The 17,436-nt window shown below is 46.5% G+C and overlaps 2 protein-coding genes across 3 annotated transcripts in view; one reads left to right on the forward strand and one right to left on the reverse strand.

The window, feature by feature from the left end:
* Positions 1-2,717, reverse strand: part of LOC119373815 (cyclin-dependent kinase 20) — a 16,420-nt gene extending 13,703 nt beyond the window's left edge. Inside the window, exon 1 of the mRNA XM_049411106.1 lies at positions 2,518-2,717. Within this exon, the coding sequence (XP_049267063.1) occupies positions 2,518-2,669 (152 nt within the window). The 5' untranslated portion in view covers positions 2,670-2,717. The remainder of the gene's footprint in view (positions 1-2,517) is intronic.
* A 481-nt stretch (positions 2,718-3,198) lies between these two features.
* The window catches only part of LOC119374424 (poly [ADP-ribose] polymerase tankyrase), a 119,286-nt gene continuing 105,048 nt past the window's right edge, over positions 3,199-17,436 (forward strand). For both annotated transcript variants that reach the window (XM_037644511.2, XM_037644513.2), the window contains exons 1-4: positions 3,199-3,526; positions 5,459-5,572; positions 9,205-9,302; positions 14,813-15,097. In XM_037644511.2, coding sequence (XP_037500439.1) covers positions 5,492-5,572; positions 9,205-9,302; positions 14,813-15,097 — 464 coding nt within the window. In that variant the 5' untranslated portion in view covers positions 3,199-3,526; positions 5,459-5,491. The remainder of the gene's footprint in view (positions 3,527-5,458; positions 5,573-9,204; positions 9,303-14,812; positions 15,098-17,436) is intronic.

Below are 17,436 nucleotides of genomic sequence, written 5' to 3' on the forward strand. Positions count from 1 at the left end.
GAGGGTGCCTAAGAAAATGGCAATTTCTTGCTCCGCTTCTAAAGTCTCTTTGCCGCGCATGACCGCAAGATTTGGCGAGATGTTCATAGCAGTGTCTGCTATTCGCAGGATCCGTTTTCTTACCAAACTCGAGGGGTGGTTCGATGACCCCTTTAATTAGCGGTCTTCTGCACGTGCTGAAAGGGCCCCTGAAACGGTTTTTCAAATTATGTAAGGGGTCAGGCATTAGCCACACTCTAAGAAACAAGGGTGTCCTTTGACTCTTCTTTTATACACGTGAGAGTCACATGTGCAGCACTCTCTTTAGAGAGCCACATTGACTCTCTTTTGGAAAGTCGCACGTCCCATGGCTCTCCTAAACAGAGTCAATGTGACTCTCTAAAGAGAGTTATAGATCCCACGACTCTTCTAAAGAGAGTCAACGTGCCTCTCTAAAGAGAGTGCTACACATGTGACTCTCACATATAAAAGAAGAGTCAAATGACACCCTTTTTTTCTTAGAGTGTAGAGTAAAGCATTCGCATTACACTCAAATCGAAGCACCTTGCATCAAGGGAGCTGCGAGCAATTAAAGGGACACTAAAGAGAAAACGATTTTTCTCGTATTAGTAAATTACAGTAAAAGAACCTGTTGCTGGGCTAGTTAGTAAACCATTTCAAAAACCATTTAGCTGGTAAACCATTTTTGAAATAGTAAATTTTAGTTTCACAATACCGAGAGCACTACTCCTACCTCCAGAAGACGCTTGGTAAGCGAGAAGCCGTGCAAAAATAAAATACAGGATGCGACGCCCCCTTGAAGTTCCCGCACCAGCTCGCCGTGACGTCACAGATTTTGACGGCGTCTACTGGAGCCTACGTGAGAGTCGGCCAATAAAAATGCTTTAGAGTGTGCTCTGAGGGGCACAAAGTCTTCAAATGGCAAGTTTCAGAAAATTTCATAGCACCAATGTGACCAAAATACGCAGAGACATTGAAATCGGTGACGTCACACTGACGTTCAGGTGCTGAAGTTTCGGCGCGAAATTCAAAAGATTTGAGCTTGATTACCCCTTCTGATAATTATCCTATGATGGCGAAATTAATGACAGTAGAGTTCTGAAAAAATAATTGATCTGTCTAAACCGATTCAGTGTTTCACTTTTTTGTCCCTTTTAAGGTTACAACCTCCTCCCCAGCCCTGCTCTTTCCCCTCAACTGCTACGCCAATTTAGTACCACGCAAGAACCTCAGAGGGGACAAAAGCAAGAACAAAGCGATGGCCAACAGTTAGAACTTTTATAACTCATCGCTGTTGGAACTTGTGGAAGTCAGCTGAAAGTGTTGCAAGTCAGCACCCTATTCTTTCTTCTGTCCTCTCTAATGTTCGTGCGCTGTTATCAACACGCCCAGTCTTAAGCGGACGTTTTTGGGGCGTCTTTCTGCCAAAGAACAATAATCGTCATCTGGCTTGCTTGCATTTCCTATCTTGAAAGCTACGCCCTCGTTCGGTACTTTGCTATCAAGATTGCTCACGCTGATTACCATAGGCGTGCGCACGAGGGGGGCGGGGGAAGGCGCAAAGTCTGCCCCAGTGCCGTGCCCAGGAATTTTTTTTTTGGGGGGGGGGGGGGGGAGGGGGAGAGGGGTTGTGTGTAGAACGGCTAACTTTGGCAACTGGTGGTCGCTTGAAAGCGTGTAAATATTTTAGTGTCACCCAAAAAGTTAAAGCATGATAAAACTTCGGGGGGGGGGGTCTTCAGAACCCCCTCACCCTTATGCTTATAAACGCACGCCATTGGGGAAACGCATCATGCTAATAACCACACACCATTCGTGAAATACGCGGACTGAGAATCCGTGGCAGATAATTTGACGAACCAAAGTATGACTGTCGCTTTTGATTGTCTAGCAGGTGACGGAGATCATAGCTTATTTGGTTACATGTACGTGCTGTGCTGTTATTGTAGACATCATGTCGAATTCCGCGACGTTGTCATATTCTGTAATGGCGGCGTTCTTAGCCAATCGGTGAGCCCGCCGTGGCACATCAGAACGGAGAAGATGGCAGAGTTTGACAATGTCCAGGACCGCACGTGTATCTGCGTTCCCAAAATAGGCTTGAACATAGGCGTGCGCAGGGTTGGCTTGACGTCACAGAAATGAAGAAGCGCTATTGGATGGCGCATTTATGCACATTCGCTGTGGGCGGGGCAGCGATGGCACTGGGCGGAGCTGACATCTTTTCTTAGGTTGTAAACGACAGCGTACTGCAGCGCTTGTTATTATACGTCTTGTTCCACGAGGAAGAACTTTAACATTACTGTGCCGGCTTTGACAATTCAACCATCGTCCTTTTGTTTGGGCCGGCGTTCTCTATATTCGGTACACACGTACGTACGTGAACAGTGCTTACGTTTTCGTGTTCCAAATGTTGTATGGCCTTAATTTCCCTGTAAAAGAATAGAGTGCATTGCAGTTCGCGTAGAGCACTGTCGCTCGCTTAAGAGCTGGATGCAATGAGACCCCAAATCGTACCTCAAAGTTGCGCATGGCAAGCTGTTGTCAGCGGCTCCTCTGTGCGGAATTTTCTTCACCGCCACTATCCTACCTGTCAGAGAGCAGCGAGCCTTCAAGACAACTCCGTGCGCTCCTTCGCCTATCCATCCGAGTGTCTTGTAGTTCTCCATAGCTCATTCTTTCAGCTGCGGTGCGTTTTATTCACAGCGCGCGCGCTTGTTGTGAACGCTACCGGGGTTGCTATGGTGCCCAGAAGCGCGCGGTTTGTTTTGAACAGCGCGCAATACCATTTCAGCGAGTCGTTCTGGAGTGGTTGGCACTGTTGTCTGGGCAAGCTAATCGAAATAATCGAGTGCCTTCTTTTTTTAGTTGCGCCGAGCAATTGACGCCTCAAAAACGCACGTAGCTAACGTAGCGCGTAGAACGCCGCACGGCGAAACGAATTTCCCGCGTTCACGGCTTTCAGGTTCACGGACGCAAAAATGCGTTGAACGGAAGAATGAACTGAGGTGTCCAGGCATTTTCGTTCCGTTCTTCTTTGAGACAGATCAAGCACACGCCCCGTTATGCATATTTCTCCATCTCGCTGCTGTTGCCTACCGCAGGGGCTGGCTATGCTACGATGTGCTGTAGATGTCGCTAGTCACAAAAGATGATTCCGACTCCTCCAGCCAATCAATGACTGCGAAGCCATCTCCCATTTGTTTGGTGTTCCGTGCCCCCGGTGTGTGTGATATTCGGCGGTGAGCGTAAAACCCCTCATGAAAGCCCGTGTTACGGGCCGAGCGCTGAAGTATCGTCTCGTCCATGACCATCGGCACCACACCGTTACACGCCCTGGCGTGGCGCAAGCGACGCGGTGAATGAAGAGCTTCTCCCGCAAACATAGCCGCCACCGCCGCCGCCGCTCTCCTAAACATGGCCGACATGACGGATAACCGGGCTTCGGCGCTCTGCAACCCGGCTGCGCTGCCGGTTGGCCTCTGAAAACGTCAGTTCGCTACCGTCTACGCGTACAAAGTGTGCGGTAAGTGGGCACTTTTTTTAGTGTGGTTACACTCCCGCGCGCGTGCGTGGAGATTTCGGGCGGGCGCACACCGGCCGCGCCAAAGTGATCGAAAGAAGGGAGCGCTTGTGTAGTTTACCCTCCCTAGTCGTGCCAGTTTTCTTTCGCGCGGCCGCGTTTCCAGGAGCTGAGATGAGCGCATCGCCTGCGGGTCTCGCGACTACGGCACGAGCATGCAGGTGTGTCCGTGGTGTTGCCAACGGGTCTTATGCCGCGTCGACTCTCTGTGGTCCCTGAAGAAAAAAAAAAGCACACACATAAAAGTGCAGCGGATGTGGAGCCAGTCAAACGCCGCCGCTTCGCAAAGCGCGCCCAACGCTTAGGCTTAGCGGCAATGTTTGAAGCTTTCCGAAGGGTTTTTCGCTTCACCCGAGAGACGAGCCAGCGATAGCGGCAAACGCTTTGCGTCCAGCCGAAGCCCAGATCCAACAGCCCAGCGTTCGCGCCTTGGATGTGTTCAACTCCCACAAGCCGACTCCTGTTAATTAATCGTGTGTGCCGTTAGAACGTTGCCCTGTTGGATCGAGACCCCCCGCATTTTACGGTGCCGAGATGACCGCGCAAGCGCCTCTTTTCCGTGTTTCCCTACGGTAGCGTTGTTGCTTGCAGTGTGGTGCTTTTCAAAAACTGACGCGCGCTGGGAATCGTTTGTGGCTGCTTGAGAGGGCGTGCTCGTGTTCCTTATAAATCTGCAGTCATTAACATTCTTCGCAGGCCTTCGGCGTCTTTGCCGGGGTTGGCGTTTGTAAGATATGATGCGTTTCCTCATAGCGCAGACCTGTGTAATCGGTTTGTAAACATGATGATACCTTGAGGCGCGTCCTCTGCGGTTTGCTGCGGTGGCGCGATTATCCCTCTCCCTCGTTTCGATGATGCTACGAGGAGTACTACTACGAATTCGCGAAAAAAAGTAGCACTGTGGCTCGTCTCCTCGCCCCGTATGCGTTTATATATATTTTTTTATGTTTGCGACGTCGCAGCGTTCGCTTCCGTTCTGCGCGCAACAAGCCCGTTGTAAACATCTTTCGTGTACGTGCGTCGCTAGAGTGGTTAAAGAAAATGCTGCAGCTGCCACATTAATACATCAGTAGCTTGACCGGATTGTGCGGCAGCCTCCAGTTTTGTGGTCGCCCGGTCGAGGTCAAAGTTCATTTGAGGCGCGCGCGAAAGAAAAGAAAAAAAAAAAACGAGCGCAGCTTGGTCGTATGAACGGGATTGACCGTATAGTTATTGCCCGAAACCATCTCATAGTTAACGGACGCACCCTTTATCCTGTGATATCTTAAAAATAGTTAGCGCGTGCATTGACTGCTTAGAATCCCCACTCAACAAAGTCAGAACTTTTTGATTCAGACCTACCACTCGGCTTTTCTGACATAAGTACCCGTCGCGGTAGCGTAGTGGCAAAGGTGTCGCGCTGCTAAGCGCGTAGACGCGGGTTCGACTCCCGGCCGCTTTTTGATGGGGACGAAATGCGCGAAACGCCTGCGCATACTTGGATTTAAAAGTGCACGTTAAAGAACCCCAGGTGGTCAAAATTCAGTCTCCCACTGCAGCTTGCCACAGAACCACGTCTGGGTTTTGACGCGTAAAACTCCGGAATTGTGTGTGTGTGTGTGTGTGTGTGTGTGTGTGTGTGTGTGTGTGTGTGTGTGTGTGTGTGTGTGTGTGTGTGTGTACCGCCCAAGAGTGATGTGGTGCAGTAGTGGTGAAGGAGGAAGACAAAATGTCTGATAAACATGCAGCTTCGTACACTTCCGACTCCTTTAGCTCCTGTTGAACCATTACATATATATGTCACGAATGCCTCTCATTCTTAATACATGTACCTGCATTGCTTGCAGGTACATGCTTGCATTGCTGCATTAATACATGTACCTGCATTGCTTGCAGGGTGAAGTGATCAACACGTGAAACGAAGACAGCATGGAGCCGGCTACGAACGGCTGCAAAGATGGCCCGACTCCACTTCTGGTGCAGAACCATTCCGAAGGAACAACTCAGCAGGTCTGTCTCCCAAACTACAGTCTGGTGCCTCTGCGCTACAGCACTGTGTGGTAACCTGTGACCCCCAACCAACTTTCACAAACTGTTGGTAACTTGCGTAAATTGAAGCTTTCAAAATAGGTGTGTATCTCCTTATAAGCAGCCTGAACCACAGACTAGCAGACAAACAGTTTTTTACATTCACCACTAATCCCTGCCTTTGATTTCTTTCATTTCATCCTTTCTCTCTGTACAAGGGTGAACTTACTATCAGGCGTGACATTCCTGCAGTGTCTTAGCTGGATTGTGGAGGGGTGAACGCTTCTAGAGTGAGGAAAGCATTCTGGGAACGGGATGTTTCGTCTGGAAATATTCTTGCAGGAAAGCCAACCTACATATGTTTGCAAAGTGCCTAGCAGTTTCCAGACTTTCTATTTGTGTCCACTCACTGTTTCGCGAAGCGCCGGCTTACATGCAATGTCACTGGTGCAGCTTGTCACTTCGTTGGTACTACAACAGGGCAGCTAAAATGATTGTCGTTGAATCATATTCGTTGCCACCAAAAGCACGCTACAATGTCGTAGAAACTTAGTCTAGAATGCTGATGGCATGCGTCAAATCGTGACAAAGTCGTATCGAACAGTGTATGAGATTCGCTCAGCTTCTTACTGTGTCGATTCTCCAACGTCGTGGCGAAGATGCTCTATGTTTACATATATTGACATCTTTGTATCTATTTTGAAGTGGTTTCTTACACAACTTGTTTGAGAACCTGTACTAAAAAAGCCTATGTGGAAATTCGTGAAGGGGGTGCACTCATAACTTTGCTGTCATTCTTTGAGGAAATTTGGTTTAGTCTGTGCCCTTGTACAATTACAGTAATAGACAAACAGCTGGGAAGCAAGTTAAGAATATTATAAGAGGACACAAAAATCCATAATGTATCATTACATTGGCAATCCATCACACAGTGCTCCATCTTGTTGTGTATGTTTTTACGGAGAAACGGAGACTTCGACATAACATACACAAGGCAGCGCTTTCATTGCTCAAACGCATAAAAATGCTGCTGCTTCTTTTATCTAACCATATTTTATAAGCATAATGATGAATTTCTTTCATATTTTTTATTGTCTTTGTTCTGCCTTCAGGTCTCGGAAGGGTATCAGTTGCGGTCTCATAATACTTAAATGTAAACATTTCGACAGAAGTCTGTCTGGCTGGGTGGAAGAATTAAGAAGAGGATTTTGAAATACCTCCAGCCACAAATTCTTGGAGGAGACCCGACGTTTCGAGACCGGCTTGGTCTCTTCTTCAGGGGTGACTGTGCTGATCAGGGGGGCTTCGTCGCAGCTTGTTTTTGGCTCCGCCTTTCTCTTTCCCTCACATTCCGGAGGCCGTGCACGTAGATCGGAGGCATTGTTCCGAGGGACCGGTTCACATTTGCAGGTGTGTTCTGGATGTGCCACGACTCGAGTAAGAGCCTCCTTCCCAGATTCCTTTCCGTTTCTATGATGGAAGCGCCCTCGAAGTCAATTTTGTGGTCGTGCTTCTCGCAATGCTCTGCAAGGGCACTGCGTTGTATTTCCATCTTTCTGACGTCGTTTTTGTGTTGGCGCATTCTTTCCGGGAAGCACTTACTCTCGCCTATGTAGCTCGCTGGACAGTCAGCACATGACACTTTGTAGACCACGCCCTGGTGTTGCTCCCGGGATGGTCGATCTTTCGGCCGCGGTAGTAAGCGAGCGAGCGTTGAGGCCGGCTTGTGAACCACCGTGACCCCAGCTTTTCCGAGAACCCTGGCGAGCTGTTCGCTAGTTCCCGGAACATACGGGATGACGACTCGTTGGGCTGGTTTCTTCGATACCATTGTATCTGGTGGGGTGGCCAGCGTGGGAGGAGGGTCACGTGTGTCGTTCACAGATGCGTCTCCGCGGTGGGGAAGCTGATCTCTCGGCATGCGGCATGCCACACGGCGGATGAAAGCTGTCGTGTATCCGTTCTTTCTTAACTCGGCCACGACCCTCTCTTCTTCTCTCTTTCTCTCTCCTTCTCATAATACGTAACGGTCTCATAATAACGGTCTCATAATACGTACGGTCTCATAATACGTAACACTGTTGTGTTGCCTAGTACTGCATTAACGGTTACCGTACGTCGTTTAACTAGTTCTGACTTGATAGCATGGCAACCTTTAGCCACCACTGTTCCGTGTACTTATGTAGTATTAGCCAAAATATAGTTTACGCTGTAGGTATTACAATACGTCTGCTGTGTATTGTCTTGGACATAATATTCAATACATGCTCTATTTTTACATTTCCTGCCATGTGACGTCATGGAAGCAGCTTTTCATTGTGCTAGCGCCCAAACAAAGTGGTCACATTGACGTCTGTGTGTGTTGCACCTGACAGTGGCCGGGTTTCCGCGGTTTATTGCTGTTATCAGTCTATTACTTGCTTACGCCAAGCTTCAAGACGTACTAGTATGCTATGGTTACGATGGCATCAATGAAAACTATCCGTATGCGCAGTTGCTGTAAACAGAATTCAGCAATCTGCTAGTTATAATAACCCAGTTTCGGCAATTGTATTGATATTTTCTTCACGGGGATAACGCTCCGTGCTCGTGTATTCTGACACATGTTTGGCTCTACCTAAGGTTGTCGGGTTTCAGAACCTGGGATACAGTTCACACTGTTGGGATGTGGCTTATCTTTTTACAGCCCACAATCGGCAAGAAGTGCTCGTGCTTAGATGTGTCGCGATACCTGCAAGACGGTGCACGCTGGTGGTGTCAATGGCTTTATCTTGCGCTGTAATACCTGCCGTGAATCACAGTGCCGCTGGATTGTACGATACCACCGTAGTGGCTTCGTTTTGTGCAGCGTGTGGTGCACTTGTCCAAGGAGAGGTTGGTTAGCTAAAGCTAACTACACTCGTGACAAATATACCCTGTTTCTTACTGAGTAGACATTGCTGTAAGAGCTGTGCAGATATAGTGTGATCATGAAAGCCTTAACACTGCACGCTTTTCCATGCACTTGTTTTTGACCTGCAACGTTACAACTTCAATTTGCAGATGTAAGCTCATGTTGAACCACACAATCTTTGTGCACCCTTCTGCATCTAGTGTGGTGTGTGCTACGTCTTGTCACACACCTGTGCAGCTCATAGTTTTGTTTAACTTTCATAAACGAAAATCCCAGCCTGGCATCGACTCACTCGTGAATGTTCAACATGCCGCAACTTTTGTTCAAAAGGGCTTAGAACGTCCATTCTCATTTCAGAGTGTACAGTTCTCGTTTTAGGTTATCGCGATATGCTGATTTGCTTTGTAACTTTAACAGTTTAGGATAGAAAGTCTTGCTGTGTGCTGTATTATAAAAATAATTGTACATTTGAAATCAGCTCATCAAAATACGTAAGCTGTGAAAACTTTCTAAAATTATAATTCAAGACGAAGGAATGTGTTTCTGAAGTGGGGTTGCCGCTTAAATAATTTAAAGTGGATGGAGTCAATCACGAGCCCTATCCCCCACAACTACAGCATGTCTCATAGCCTTTGTGCTGCTTGGGGACATTAACCGCCACAATTAGATTTCATATATATCTTTGTGACTGCTGTTTTTATTTATTGTTTTTCTTTTACAGGAAAAGAAATCGCCTGAAAAGCACAGCGCGAAGGCTGCAGTGACCCAGGATGCACCTGCCGTCACTCCGAGGGCAGCTCGTCACGCTAATGCAAACAGGTCAGCTTCATCACGCCCTAGCTTTTATTGTAAAGATGTTACATGTTTTGTCGCATTTATGTTATCCGCCCTTCTGCCTCTGAAGTTCTGTGGTTTGGTTATAAGGTTAATAAAGTATGTTTAGACAAACCATTTCACTAAAGCCAGCTGCAGGTACAAATCTAAGCCGGTCTGGCAATCTTCTGTAGGTATTGGGCAGTGTGAGGGCCACCGCTAGAATTGCTGCAGTGCACTCGTTCTGTTGTAGTAGGTTGAATGCCAGGATCTCTCATGGCCATCTTATCACGTGGTATTGGCAACATGCTTTTCTATTTGTGTCCTGGAACAATGTCTATTGCTGATTGAACTGGCGCAGATAAGATCTTCCTTGCCGAACTGTCCCGAAACCGTTTTTCTCGTCCACTTGGAGGAAAAGCTTTTTGTTGCTGCTGGAACGATCGAAATTGTCAGATTGATGAAACTATTCTCAGGATGCTTAAAATTTCTAGCAGCATTCTTGTACTTGTTTTGTTATTTATTTTTAATTATTAGCAGGCCTTCTTTCCATGAGTAACGAATAATAAACTTCATTAACCCTTTGGTCCCCTACCGACAATGCAACACGGCCACAGCGGCCCGTGGTCTGGCACTGCTCGGCAAGTTCTTTTGTGGTTGATTCCCGCATACATTTCCTTATTGCATTATGCGCCATCTCTAAATGAGTAAGCAAACTTCTTTTCCTTCGCCTGTGATTTCTTTAGTTTTAGGCCAAGATGTACAGAAGGTGGGTAAAGGTTTCAAACCACAAAGGGTTAAGGTAACTTGACCTCATATATACTTCGATTTTTTTTTCAACAGCAGCAACTTTCTTTTTAGAAGATAAATATTAAATACCAACTTCAATGAAAGTAACCATTCAAAGGAGTAAACTCATCAAGATATCAAAACAGTTACAGCGTTCAGAATTCCAGATATTGAACTGGTATCATCTGTTTCAGATGGACTTGATTTTTTAAGATTCGTTAAGTCCGTTCCTCAGTTTCTCAGGGGTTGGCTGTAACAATGCCACTTCCACCGTCGATACTGTCAACCCTCGAGAAAAGACCAAATGGGTCTTGAAACATTGCGTGTATCTAAAAACAGTAGTTAGTGTCAGTTCAGCAACAAATGTTTTTGTACTTCTTTCACTCTCTAGTTTGTCGGCTTTGGCCATTTGCACACGTCACTCCTTTTAGCGTTCCATGCTGCAATGTCATCATCTTAGATTTGCTTCGCACAGAATTTTTGTTCTACGGAGAATTTTCGCTGCTTACCGTAGCAAGGGATATATTCTCTGGGTGTAACAAATGAATGTATCGTTGGAAAAGGCACATTAGTCATATCAAAAAAAAAAAAGAAATAAAGGAACGTTCAGGTTGCATTTTGAGGTTACGGTTCTTTTGTTAATGCCTCCAAAGTGTGCAGGCGTTAAATGTACCGTGTAATATGGCGGAGAGGTCATTACCAAACAATAAAGGGGAAAATATTCCTTTGTATCCACCTCCCTTGCTTGCTGGTCAGGCATTCAATCCACAGAAATGTCAGGGTAGAACCTTGAAGGGTGTCTTATTTCTTAGAAGGTGAAGAAAGCAGAAGAAAGAAAAAGAAAAGCAGTGTCTCAATTCAAAGCGCTACTATATTTCCGTTTTGTTCCTGCTTCCCGTTTTTACCGCATGTGACTTACTCACTAAGTGCTGCCTGTTGTACTTCGTATTAAATACGTTGGAGCAACACTTGAATAAGGCAAGAGACCAGTTGAATGGTTTTGTAGAACAGTACGTTACAGTATAAAAAAAGTCAGTTGATTTAGCTGTAAATGTGAGAGAAATGCCCTTTGGTTGCTTTATTTTATGCTCCTGTAAACTTGTATGCTACAGGGAAGGTAACCCAGAGGACAGGTTCAAAAAGTGAGGATGTTAAGATGTTACATGACTGACTCTATAAAACCAAATGTATTCATCTGCAAGTGCCCACATCTTGCGTAGTGATGCCTACCTTCAGCTTAAGATGCAATGTTGAGACATTTAGTACGACACCACCTCTGCGCTCACCTGCTTGAAGTTGAATTCACGTTTCGTCCTGCAGTAAAAAAATGTGTGCAGTGTCACGCACATTTCACACTGCATACTACAGTGAAACCTCGTTAATACGTACCTGCCGGGAACGCGGCATAACTACGCACTAAACGGTAGTACGCATTAAACACCAAGTACAAATTTGCATCTCCTAGCGTACGCCATTGCCGCCAGCAAATAAATAGAGTGCCACAGCAAATATTGCCTAAAGTACCCACCGCAAAGCCTTTTCTTTCTTTTTGCCAAAGTGGAGAAAAGATCCTGGCACACTCGCACGACTGCCCGATAACGCGTAGTGGCGACGCCGAAGAGCATTTCGAAACTATTGCAGGGTCCGGGATACGCGGTCAACGCAGTGACCGACATAGCGACAGAACGGACAGTGTCTGATTTCCGCGGTTTATGTGTGTGCCTCTAACCGCGATCTGCCACTAAACGAAAACTGACACAGTTCCAGTGAAACGCGGTATGGCCGCAGGGAGCCGATCGTCTCCCGGCTAGTTCCGTGCAGCGCGTCGCCTACTCGGCTCGCGCCGTCACTACCGGGCTGCTTGCCGTGCCGCACGCGCGCATTTATCGTGGGAATGTTGTTCGTACCCACTTCGCTCCAGATCGTGCACAGATGCGGCGAGTAGCTTGTTCGGTTAACGCATCGATGATGAGCTTCATGCAAGCGATGCGCACTACGCGATGCTCTAGCGGTCCTGGCAGCGGACAGAGGCGCGTTGGGTGGTCGCCTAATAAAAAGCGTGCAGTATGGCTACAACCGCGCTACGCTTGCTGTATCGTACACGTGCGTTAGTGTGATAACGTCAATGCAGCGAGGTTTCTCAGCGCCAGCGACCCGCAACGCTAACTACGCAACAGCGATCTGCTTTCGCTTCTACAAAGCGGTGCGCACCTGATGACGGCTTAGTAGCTTTTGCTGTCGGGCTAGTTGGTACATGGCTGAAGTTCTTCGACCCTGCCCAAGCATTTATGCCATTAATTCAACTTCAGCCTTGAAGACGGCCGCGCACAACGAAGCGGCAGCGATCGGCGGCCCAGTGCGTTCAGGTTGTCGCCTAATAAAAGCGTGCAGTAGGCTTAAAAAGTAGCGCTGCGCCGCACGCGTGCCCGAGCAGATAGCTGAAGATACTTATTGTGATAAGGTTGTCGGCGGGTTCGTCGGTGGCCGCAATTGCACGTAAGTCGGAATCGGGGATCGACTGATCTGCGCACTTCTCAAAAAGGCGGAAGACCTTTGGTGGCACATTCTGGCGTCGGGAAGTTGAGCGGCACAGTAAAATTTTATGGCATAAAAAGTTATCGCGGTACGAGGGTACGCACTAACCGGTAGGCATAGGGCGAACCACTACGGCTTAAGCGGTCAGCAAACGCATTGGGCTCTATGGGACTCGGTCGGGGATTCGTCGTAACTACGTTTTAACCGTTAGTATTTGACTGTATTGGGTCATGTGGCACTACTTACCTGCTGTGCAGTGATGCCCACCTTCAGGGCGAAATGTAGTCAGTTGAGTTGGCAGCTTAACATCTTTGAATGAACTGCTTGAAATGAAAAGGACAGGGATTGAGATAACATGAGCGCTGACCTCCGGCTTTATTACACTGACGAGAGCTTACGTTCAAAGACTGGTAATGCGTGCCAGATAAATAAGGATCATCAGGTACTCACAGATTCGACTTGTCTGTTACGAAATATGATAAAAGTCCGACTTCGATCGTCCTGTATTTTGATAAGGTGTAGTGGTCAGGTATTCTGTGTGGATTGGAACAGCTTTGTGTTCTCACCTGCTCGAAGGTCAAATGTTGGATAGCCCATAGCTTTTTTTTTTTTTTTTCATACTACATTCGGTGTGCATTAGAACAGCTTTCATTCTTACTTGCTTGAAGTTCGAATGCCGGATGGCCCACAGCATATTTTTTTCATGCATACACTCTAGCACATTACTGAAAAAACACGCAAGAAACAAGTGCACATGTGTTGTGTGCATTGGTCGTCTGCATTTTTACGGCAAAGCTGTTTTAGTCTACCCTGTGCTGTTGTAGTATAGTAGTAGTTTTAGTAGTAGTAGTACAGTCAAATCTCGGTACAACGAATCTAAAGGGACTGCTAAAATCATTCGTTATTTTGAAAAGTTGTAGTGAAAAAATCTAAACTTCACGCAATAATTGTAAGCGCAACCAAATGAGTCGCCTACCTGGGCTGGGTATAGATCCGCAATCGCGTTATTTTCTAATAAGCACCAAAAAAACAAACGCGAAATATTACAGAACGAGGGCACGTTTATTTGAGGAAGAGCGTGGTCTTTGCCTGATAGGTGCAGCTTAACTGCTGCAAAACGAACTCTTCAGAGTGCGCATCCTCCTTGTGCACTTCATAGCATCGGCGTTGGGTAACGATTCTTTGCGTTGGTTCATGTACACTGTTTCAAGATTGTCTTTGCTCTCGTCATCCTCGTCGCCGTTTTCTCATCCCGACAAATGGTATGGAACTTATCGGTCGTCATTTCAGCCGACGTGCATACTTCATCGTTGCACTGTGCACAGTGTTCAAATGTTAGTGAAGCATGCGCGAGTAATCTTCGGCGACTGCATCCAATAGGTCACTCGCGTTACATTTTTCACTGTCGCTGCATTCCTTTCGTGCTGCTTCAGGAGCTCGTTGTGAACGTAAAGCTAAAGGCGAGAAAACAGCCGTGTAGCAAGCATGCAGACAGAGCTGCCCGACGAAACAAAGGCAACGAGGTGAAGCCTGATGCGGAAAACAAGTACAGGCAGTGGCGATAGGGCTGTCACACTTGAATAAGGCAGGCACATAGAGAAATACGTGGGCGTTTTGATGGTGATGATAGTGGCACGTACGAAGCTGGGCATTGTTTCTACTGCTGCGATTAAATTTTTAAATTCGCTATTTGTTATTTTGAAGTGTTGTGGAGATACAAGGGCGATAAAATTCAATACGTTATTCTGAAACATTTGGTATTCTGAAATTCGTAGTAGTGAAATATTTTTACATTAAACCAATGAACATTTGGAGGGGGGATTTTTGAAATAGTCGATAACCTGAAAAAATCGTTAAACTGAGGTTCGCTATAACGAGATTTGACTGTAGTAGTAGTAGTAGTAGTAGTAGTCAAGCAGGTCGCGTGACCAGAGGGGGAGTGAATGAAGAAATAAATAAAGCTATGATGATGATGCTTTTCTTCAAATAAATCGAATTGATGATGATGACATTCTTGTACCGAAAGTCATCATCATCACAAATTTGATGTCGGTTTCAACGGGGCGGAGCCGGCTGATTTTTTTGTCTTTTTTTGCAGTAATGGGTGAGCTCACAAGCAAATATGGAAGCACACCAACTAGCCCATTTCGTGCTACTCTTGAAAATAATTCTCTTCCTTCCATTCTCTGCAGCAAAGCGTCTGCGAAAAGCAGCACAGCATCCGCCACAGCGTCTACGGGAAGCAAGGCTGCGTCCGCTACAGCCGCAGCCGCCGTGGGCAACTCCGAGGCCGCCACACCTTCGGCAGGAAGTCGCCGAACTCCACGTAACTGCGCCCCTGGTCCCACCGCCAGTGCTTCCGGCACAGCGGGACGGGTACCGGCAAAGCCACCGCCTCGTGAATCCTCCGGCCGGCGAGGGGCTGCACCCAGTACAGCAGCGGAAAGTGCGCCACCCGCCAGCAGCCCTCCGCCAGCGTAAGTGACTTTAGCAATTGAGCACTTGGCTGAACCTTGGGGGGGTGCTTGCATCCCCTGTAAAGTATCTTTCCTCACATGGCACCCGCACGTCCTGCGGCATAGTTAGTTTAGTCACCGCCGACCGAGAGGTGGCGCTGCGCTTTTGGGCCACCACGAGAGTGAGGTTACGCAGTGTCCTGAGGAGAGGATCTCTTCCTCTTTGAGAGGTCCATGGGGACGATTCCGTGGCTCGGTCCCGCAAACTCCTGTGGTGAATCAAACATCAGTGATGCGGCAGTCGCTGTATAGTGTGTGTTATGTTCTTTGTGCGAGTTATATTGGCATTCTATTGGGTTATTTGTCATGTTGCTGTAGTTATTTGTAAGATTCAGCTGTGGAGGGCTTGCCGTTGTGTAAAAGCTGTTAATAAATGTCTATGTGTTTGTTACTTTACGGTGTGTACTATGTCCGATGTTCCATGAGCGGTTCTTTCGCGACCCAACACCCTTGGCCGGCCAAGTTGTGTTCGTGTCAATTTTTGTGAGAAAGCACTGGAAGTGAGGTTGTAAAGCACCCACACTTGCCACAGCAAGTGCACTTCACTTGATTCGACTTCATTTCATACTTAGAACTTGATTCGACATCGTTTCATACTTAGAAGACAACACAGCAGCTTCTAGAGAAGCTTTCCACACTTGTAGCATTCACCACAAAAGATGTAGTGTGTGCCAGATGGCAGCAAGAAATACGAATGCGATAAATAATGTATTGTTGCATTGACTCAATCTGTTAGTCACATTACGAAGCAATTACTGTTCGGAGGCATCACTGATCTTAAGGGGGGACGTGGCACTTAGGGAATGAAAATCAGCCAAAAAATCTTGTTTTCGCTGGCCATCTCTGCACATTCCTGACATCATTGTGCCCCTAGTTACAAATTTTTATTGCTGCATACTGTCTCCTTCTATCCAGATCTTACTATAAAAAAGCAAAACCGTGCACCCTGCCCTTTAAATTGAGGACAAAGAGCAAACAATTTTTCATGCTCTTCCTGTAATGGAGGAGCAATATCTTTTGTTCTGTCTGGGTTATCATTATGATTTCTTTTTCGCTGCTAAGATAAATAGATGCGATGTGTCGTAAGGCAAATTTTGTTACAGTACTTTCTTAAGAAAATGTTCTAAATCAAGGTTTTGTTTTGAGTATTATTTGGGGCATTTTTTTAAACTAGGTGCAACAGCCCACAACTCTGCTTGGAAATGTCCTAAAACAATTATTTATACTTTACGACACACTACAAACATTCTCAATGTATTCTGTGGATTGTACATTGGTGTGCAGGTTGTGGTTAATTAGCTAATTAGGCCTTAAACAAAAAAGTAGGTGTTTGTGATATTCTGGAAACTACTTATCATAGGAAAAAAACAATTGCATATTTGAAATCAGCACACAAACATTCTTAAATTCTGAAAGTTCCATCAAAATCGATCAAGAATTTTAAAAAAAGTTTAAAAGTGCCACGTCTCCCCTTAAAGGGGCCCTGCAACTGTTTTTCAGCATGGTCAGAAAACGCTGCCAATCAGTAGTCGAGGCTCCTGAGGACATGCGAGCCCAAACATTATAGCACAGCACGCAACCTAGAATTTGAAATTAATTCTCAAAGTCAGCTAGAAATCACTTCCTCTTCTCTCTACAAATGATGCCACGTACCCAAATTACTGTGCCATATACCCAAGTCCACGGCCGTTGGCTGATTTGAGCATCGTGAGCTGCATAGTTTACCTTGGCCACTGTGGGATGCTGCCAGGTGCCCATGCGCATGCTCGCGATCACACTGGAAGTAAGCCGCGCGTTTGAAGAAAAAATGAAAAGGAAGTGCTCAAGGTCATGATGCACTCTGACGAAGGGACGCATCATCTTGTCCCCTTCTCATTCCCCTCCCTGCGTAGCTTTCAGCGCGCTCGCTGGTACGAAAGGAGAGAGAAAGCGTTAAAGTGTGCGGCAAATCCCTGTAGCTCCGCTCGTACTTGACGGAATCTAAAAATTTTTGCGGCAGTCGATTCGGGAGGCAATAGGCTCTTTTAATGAAGCCATTCGACGATTAGTTGACAGAGTGTTGCAGGGATCTTTTAACTATAACATTGAAACAAGTGACACATTAATTGGACCGCACTTGGCTAGCTGCGTAGCACACCATCTGCATTTGCAAAGGAAAGCTAACAACAGGCTAGTGCATTCTTAAACAAAATCCAAAGCTTGATTGTAAAATTTGAAAACCATATTTTGGGTACAGAATTCATGTTGCGATCACTATTCAAGTAAATACGTTAAAGATACACTAAAGAGAAAACCAGTTT

Source organism: Rhipicephalus sanguineus, chromosome 11 (assembly GCF_013339695.2).
Source record: "Rhipicephalus sanguineus isolate Rsan-2018 chromosome 11, BIME_Rsan_1.4, whole genome shotgun sequence".
NCBI lineage: Eukaryota > Metazoa > Arthropoda > Arachnida > Ixodida > Ixodidae > Rhipicephalus > Rhipicephalus sanguineus.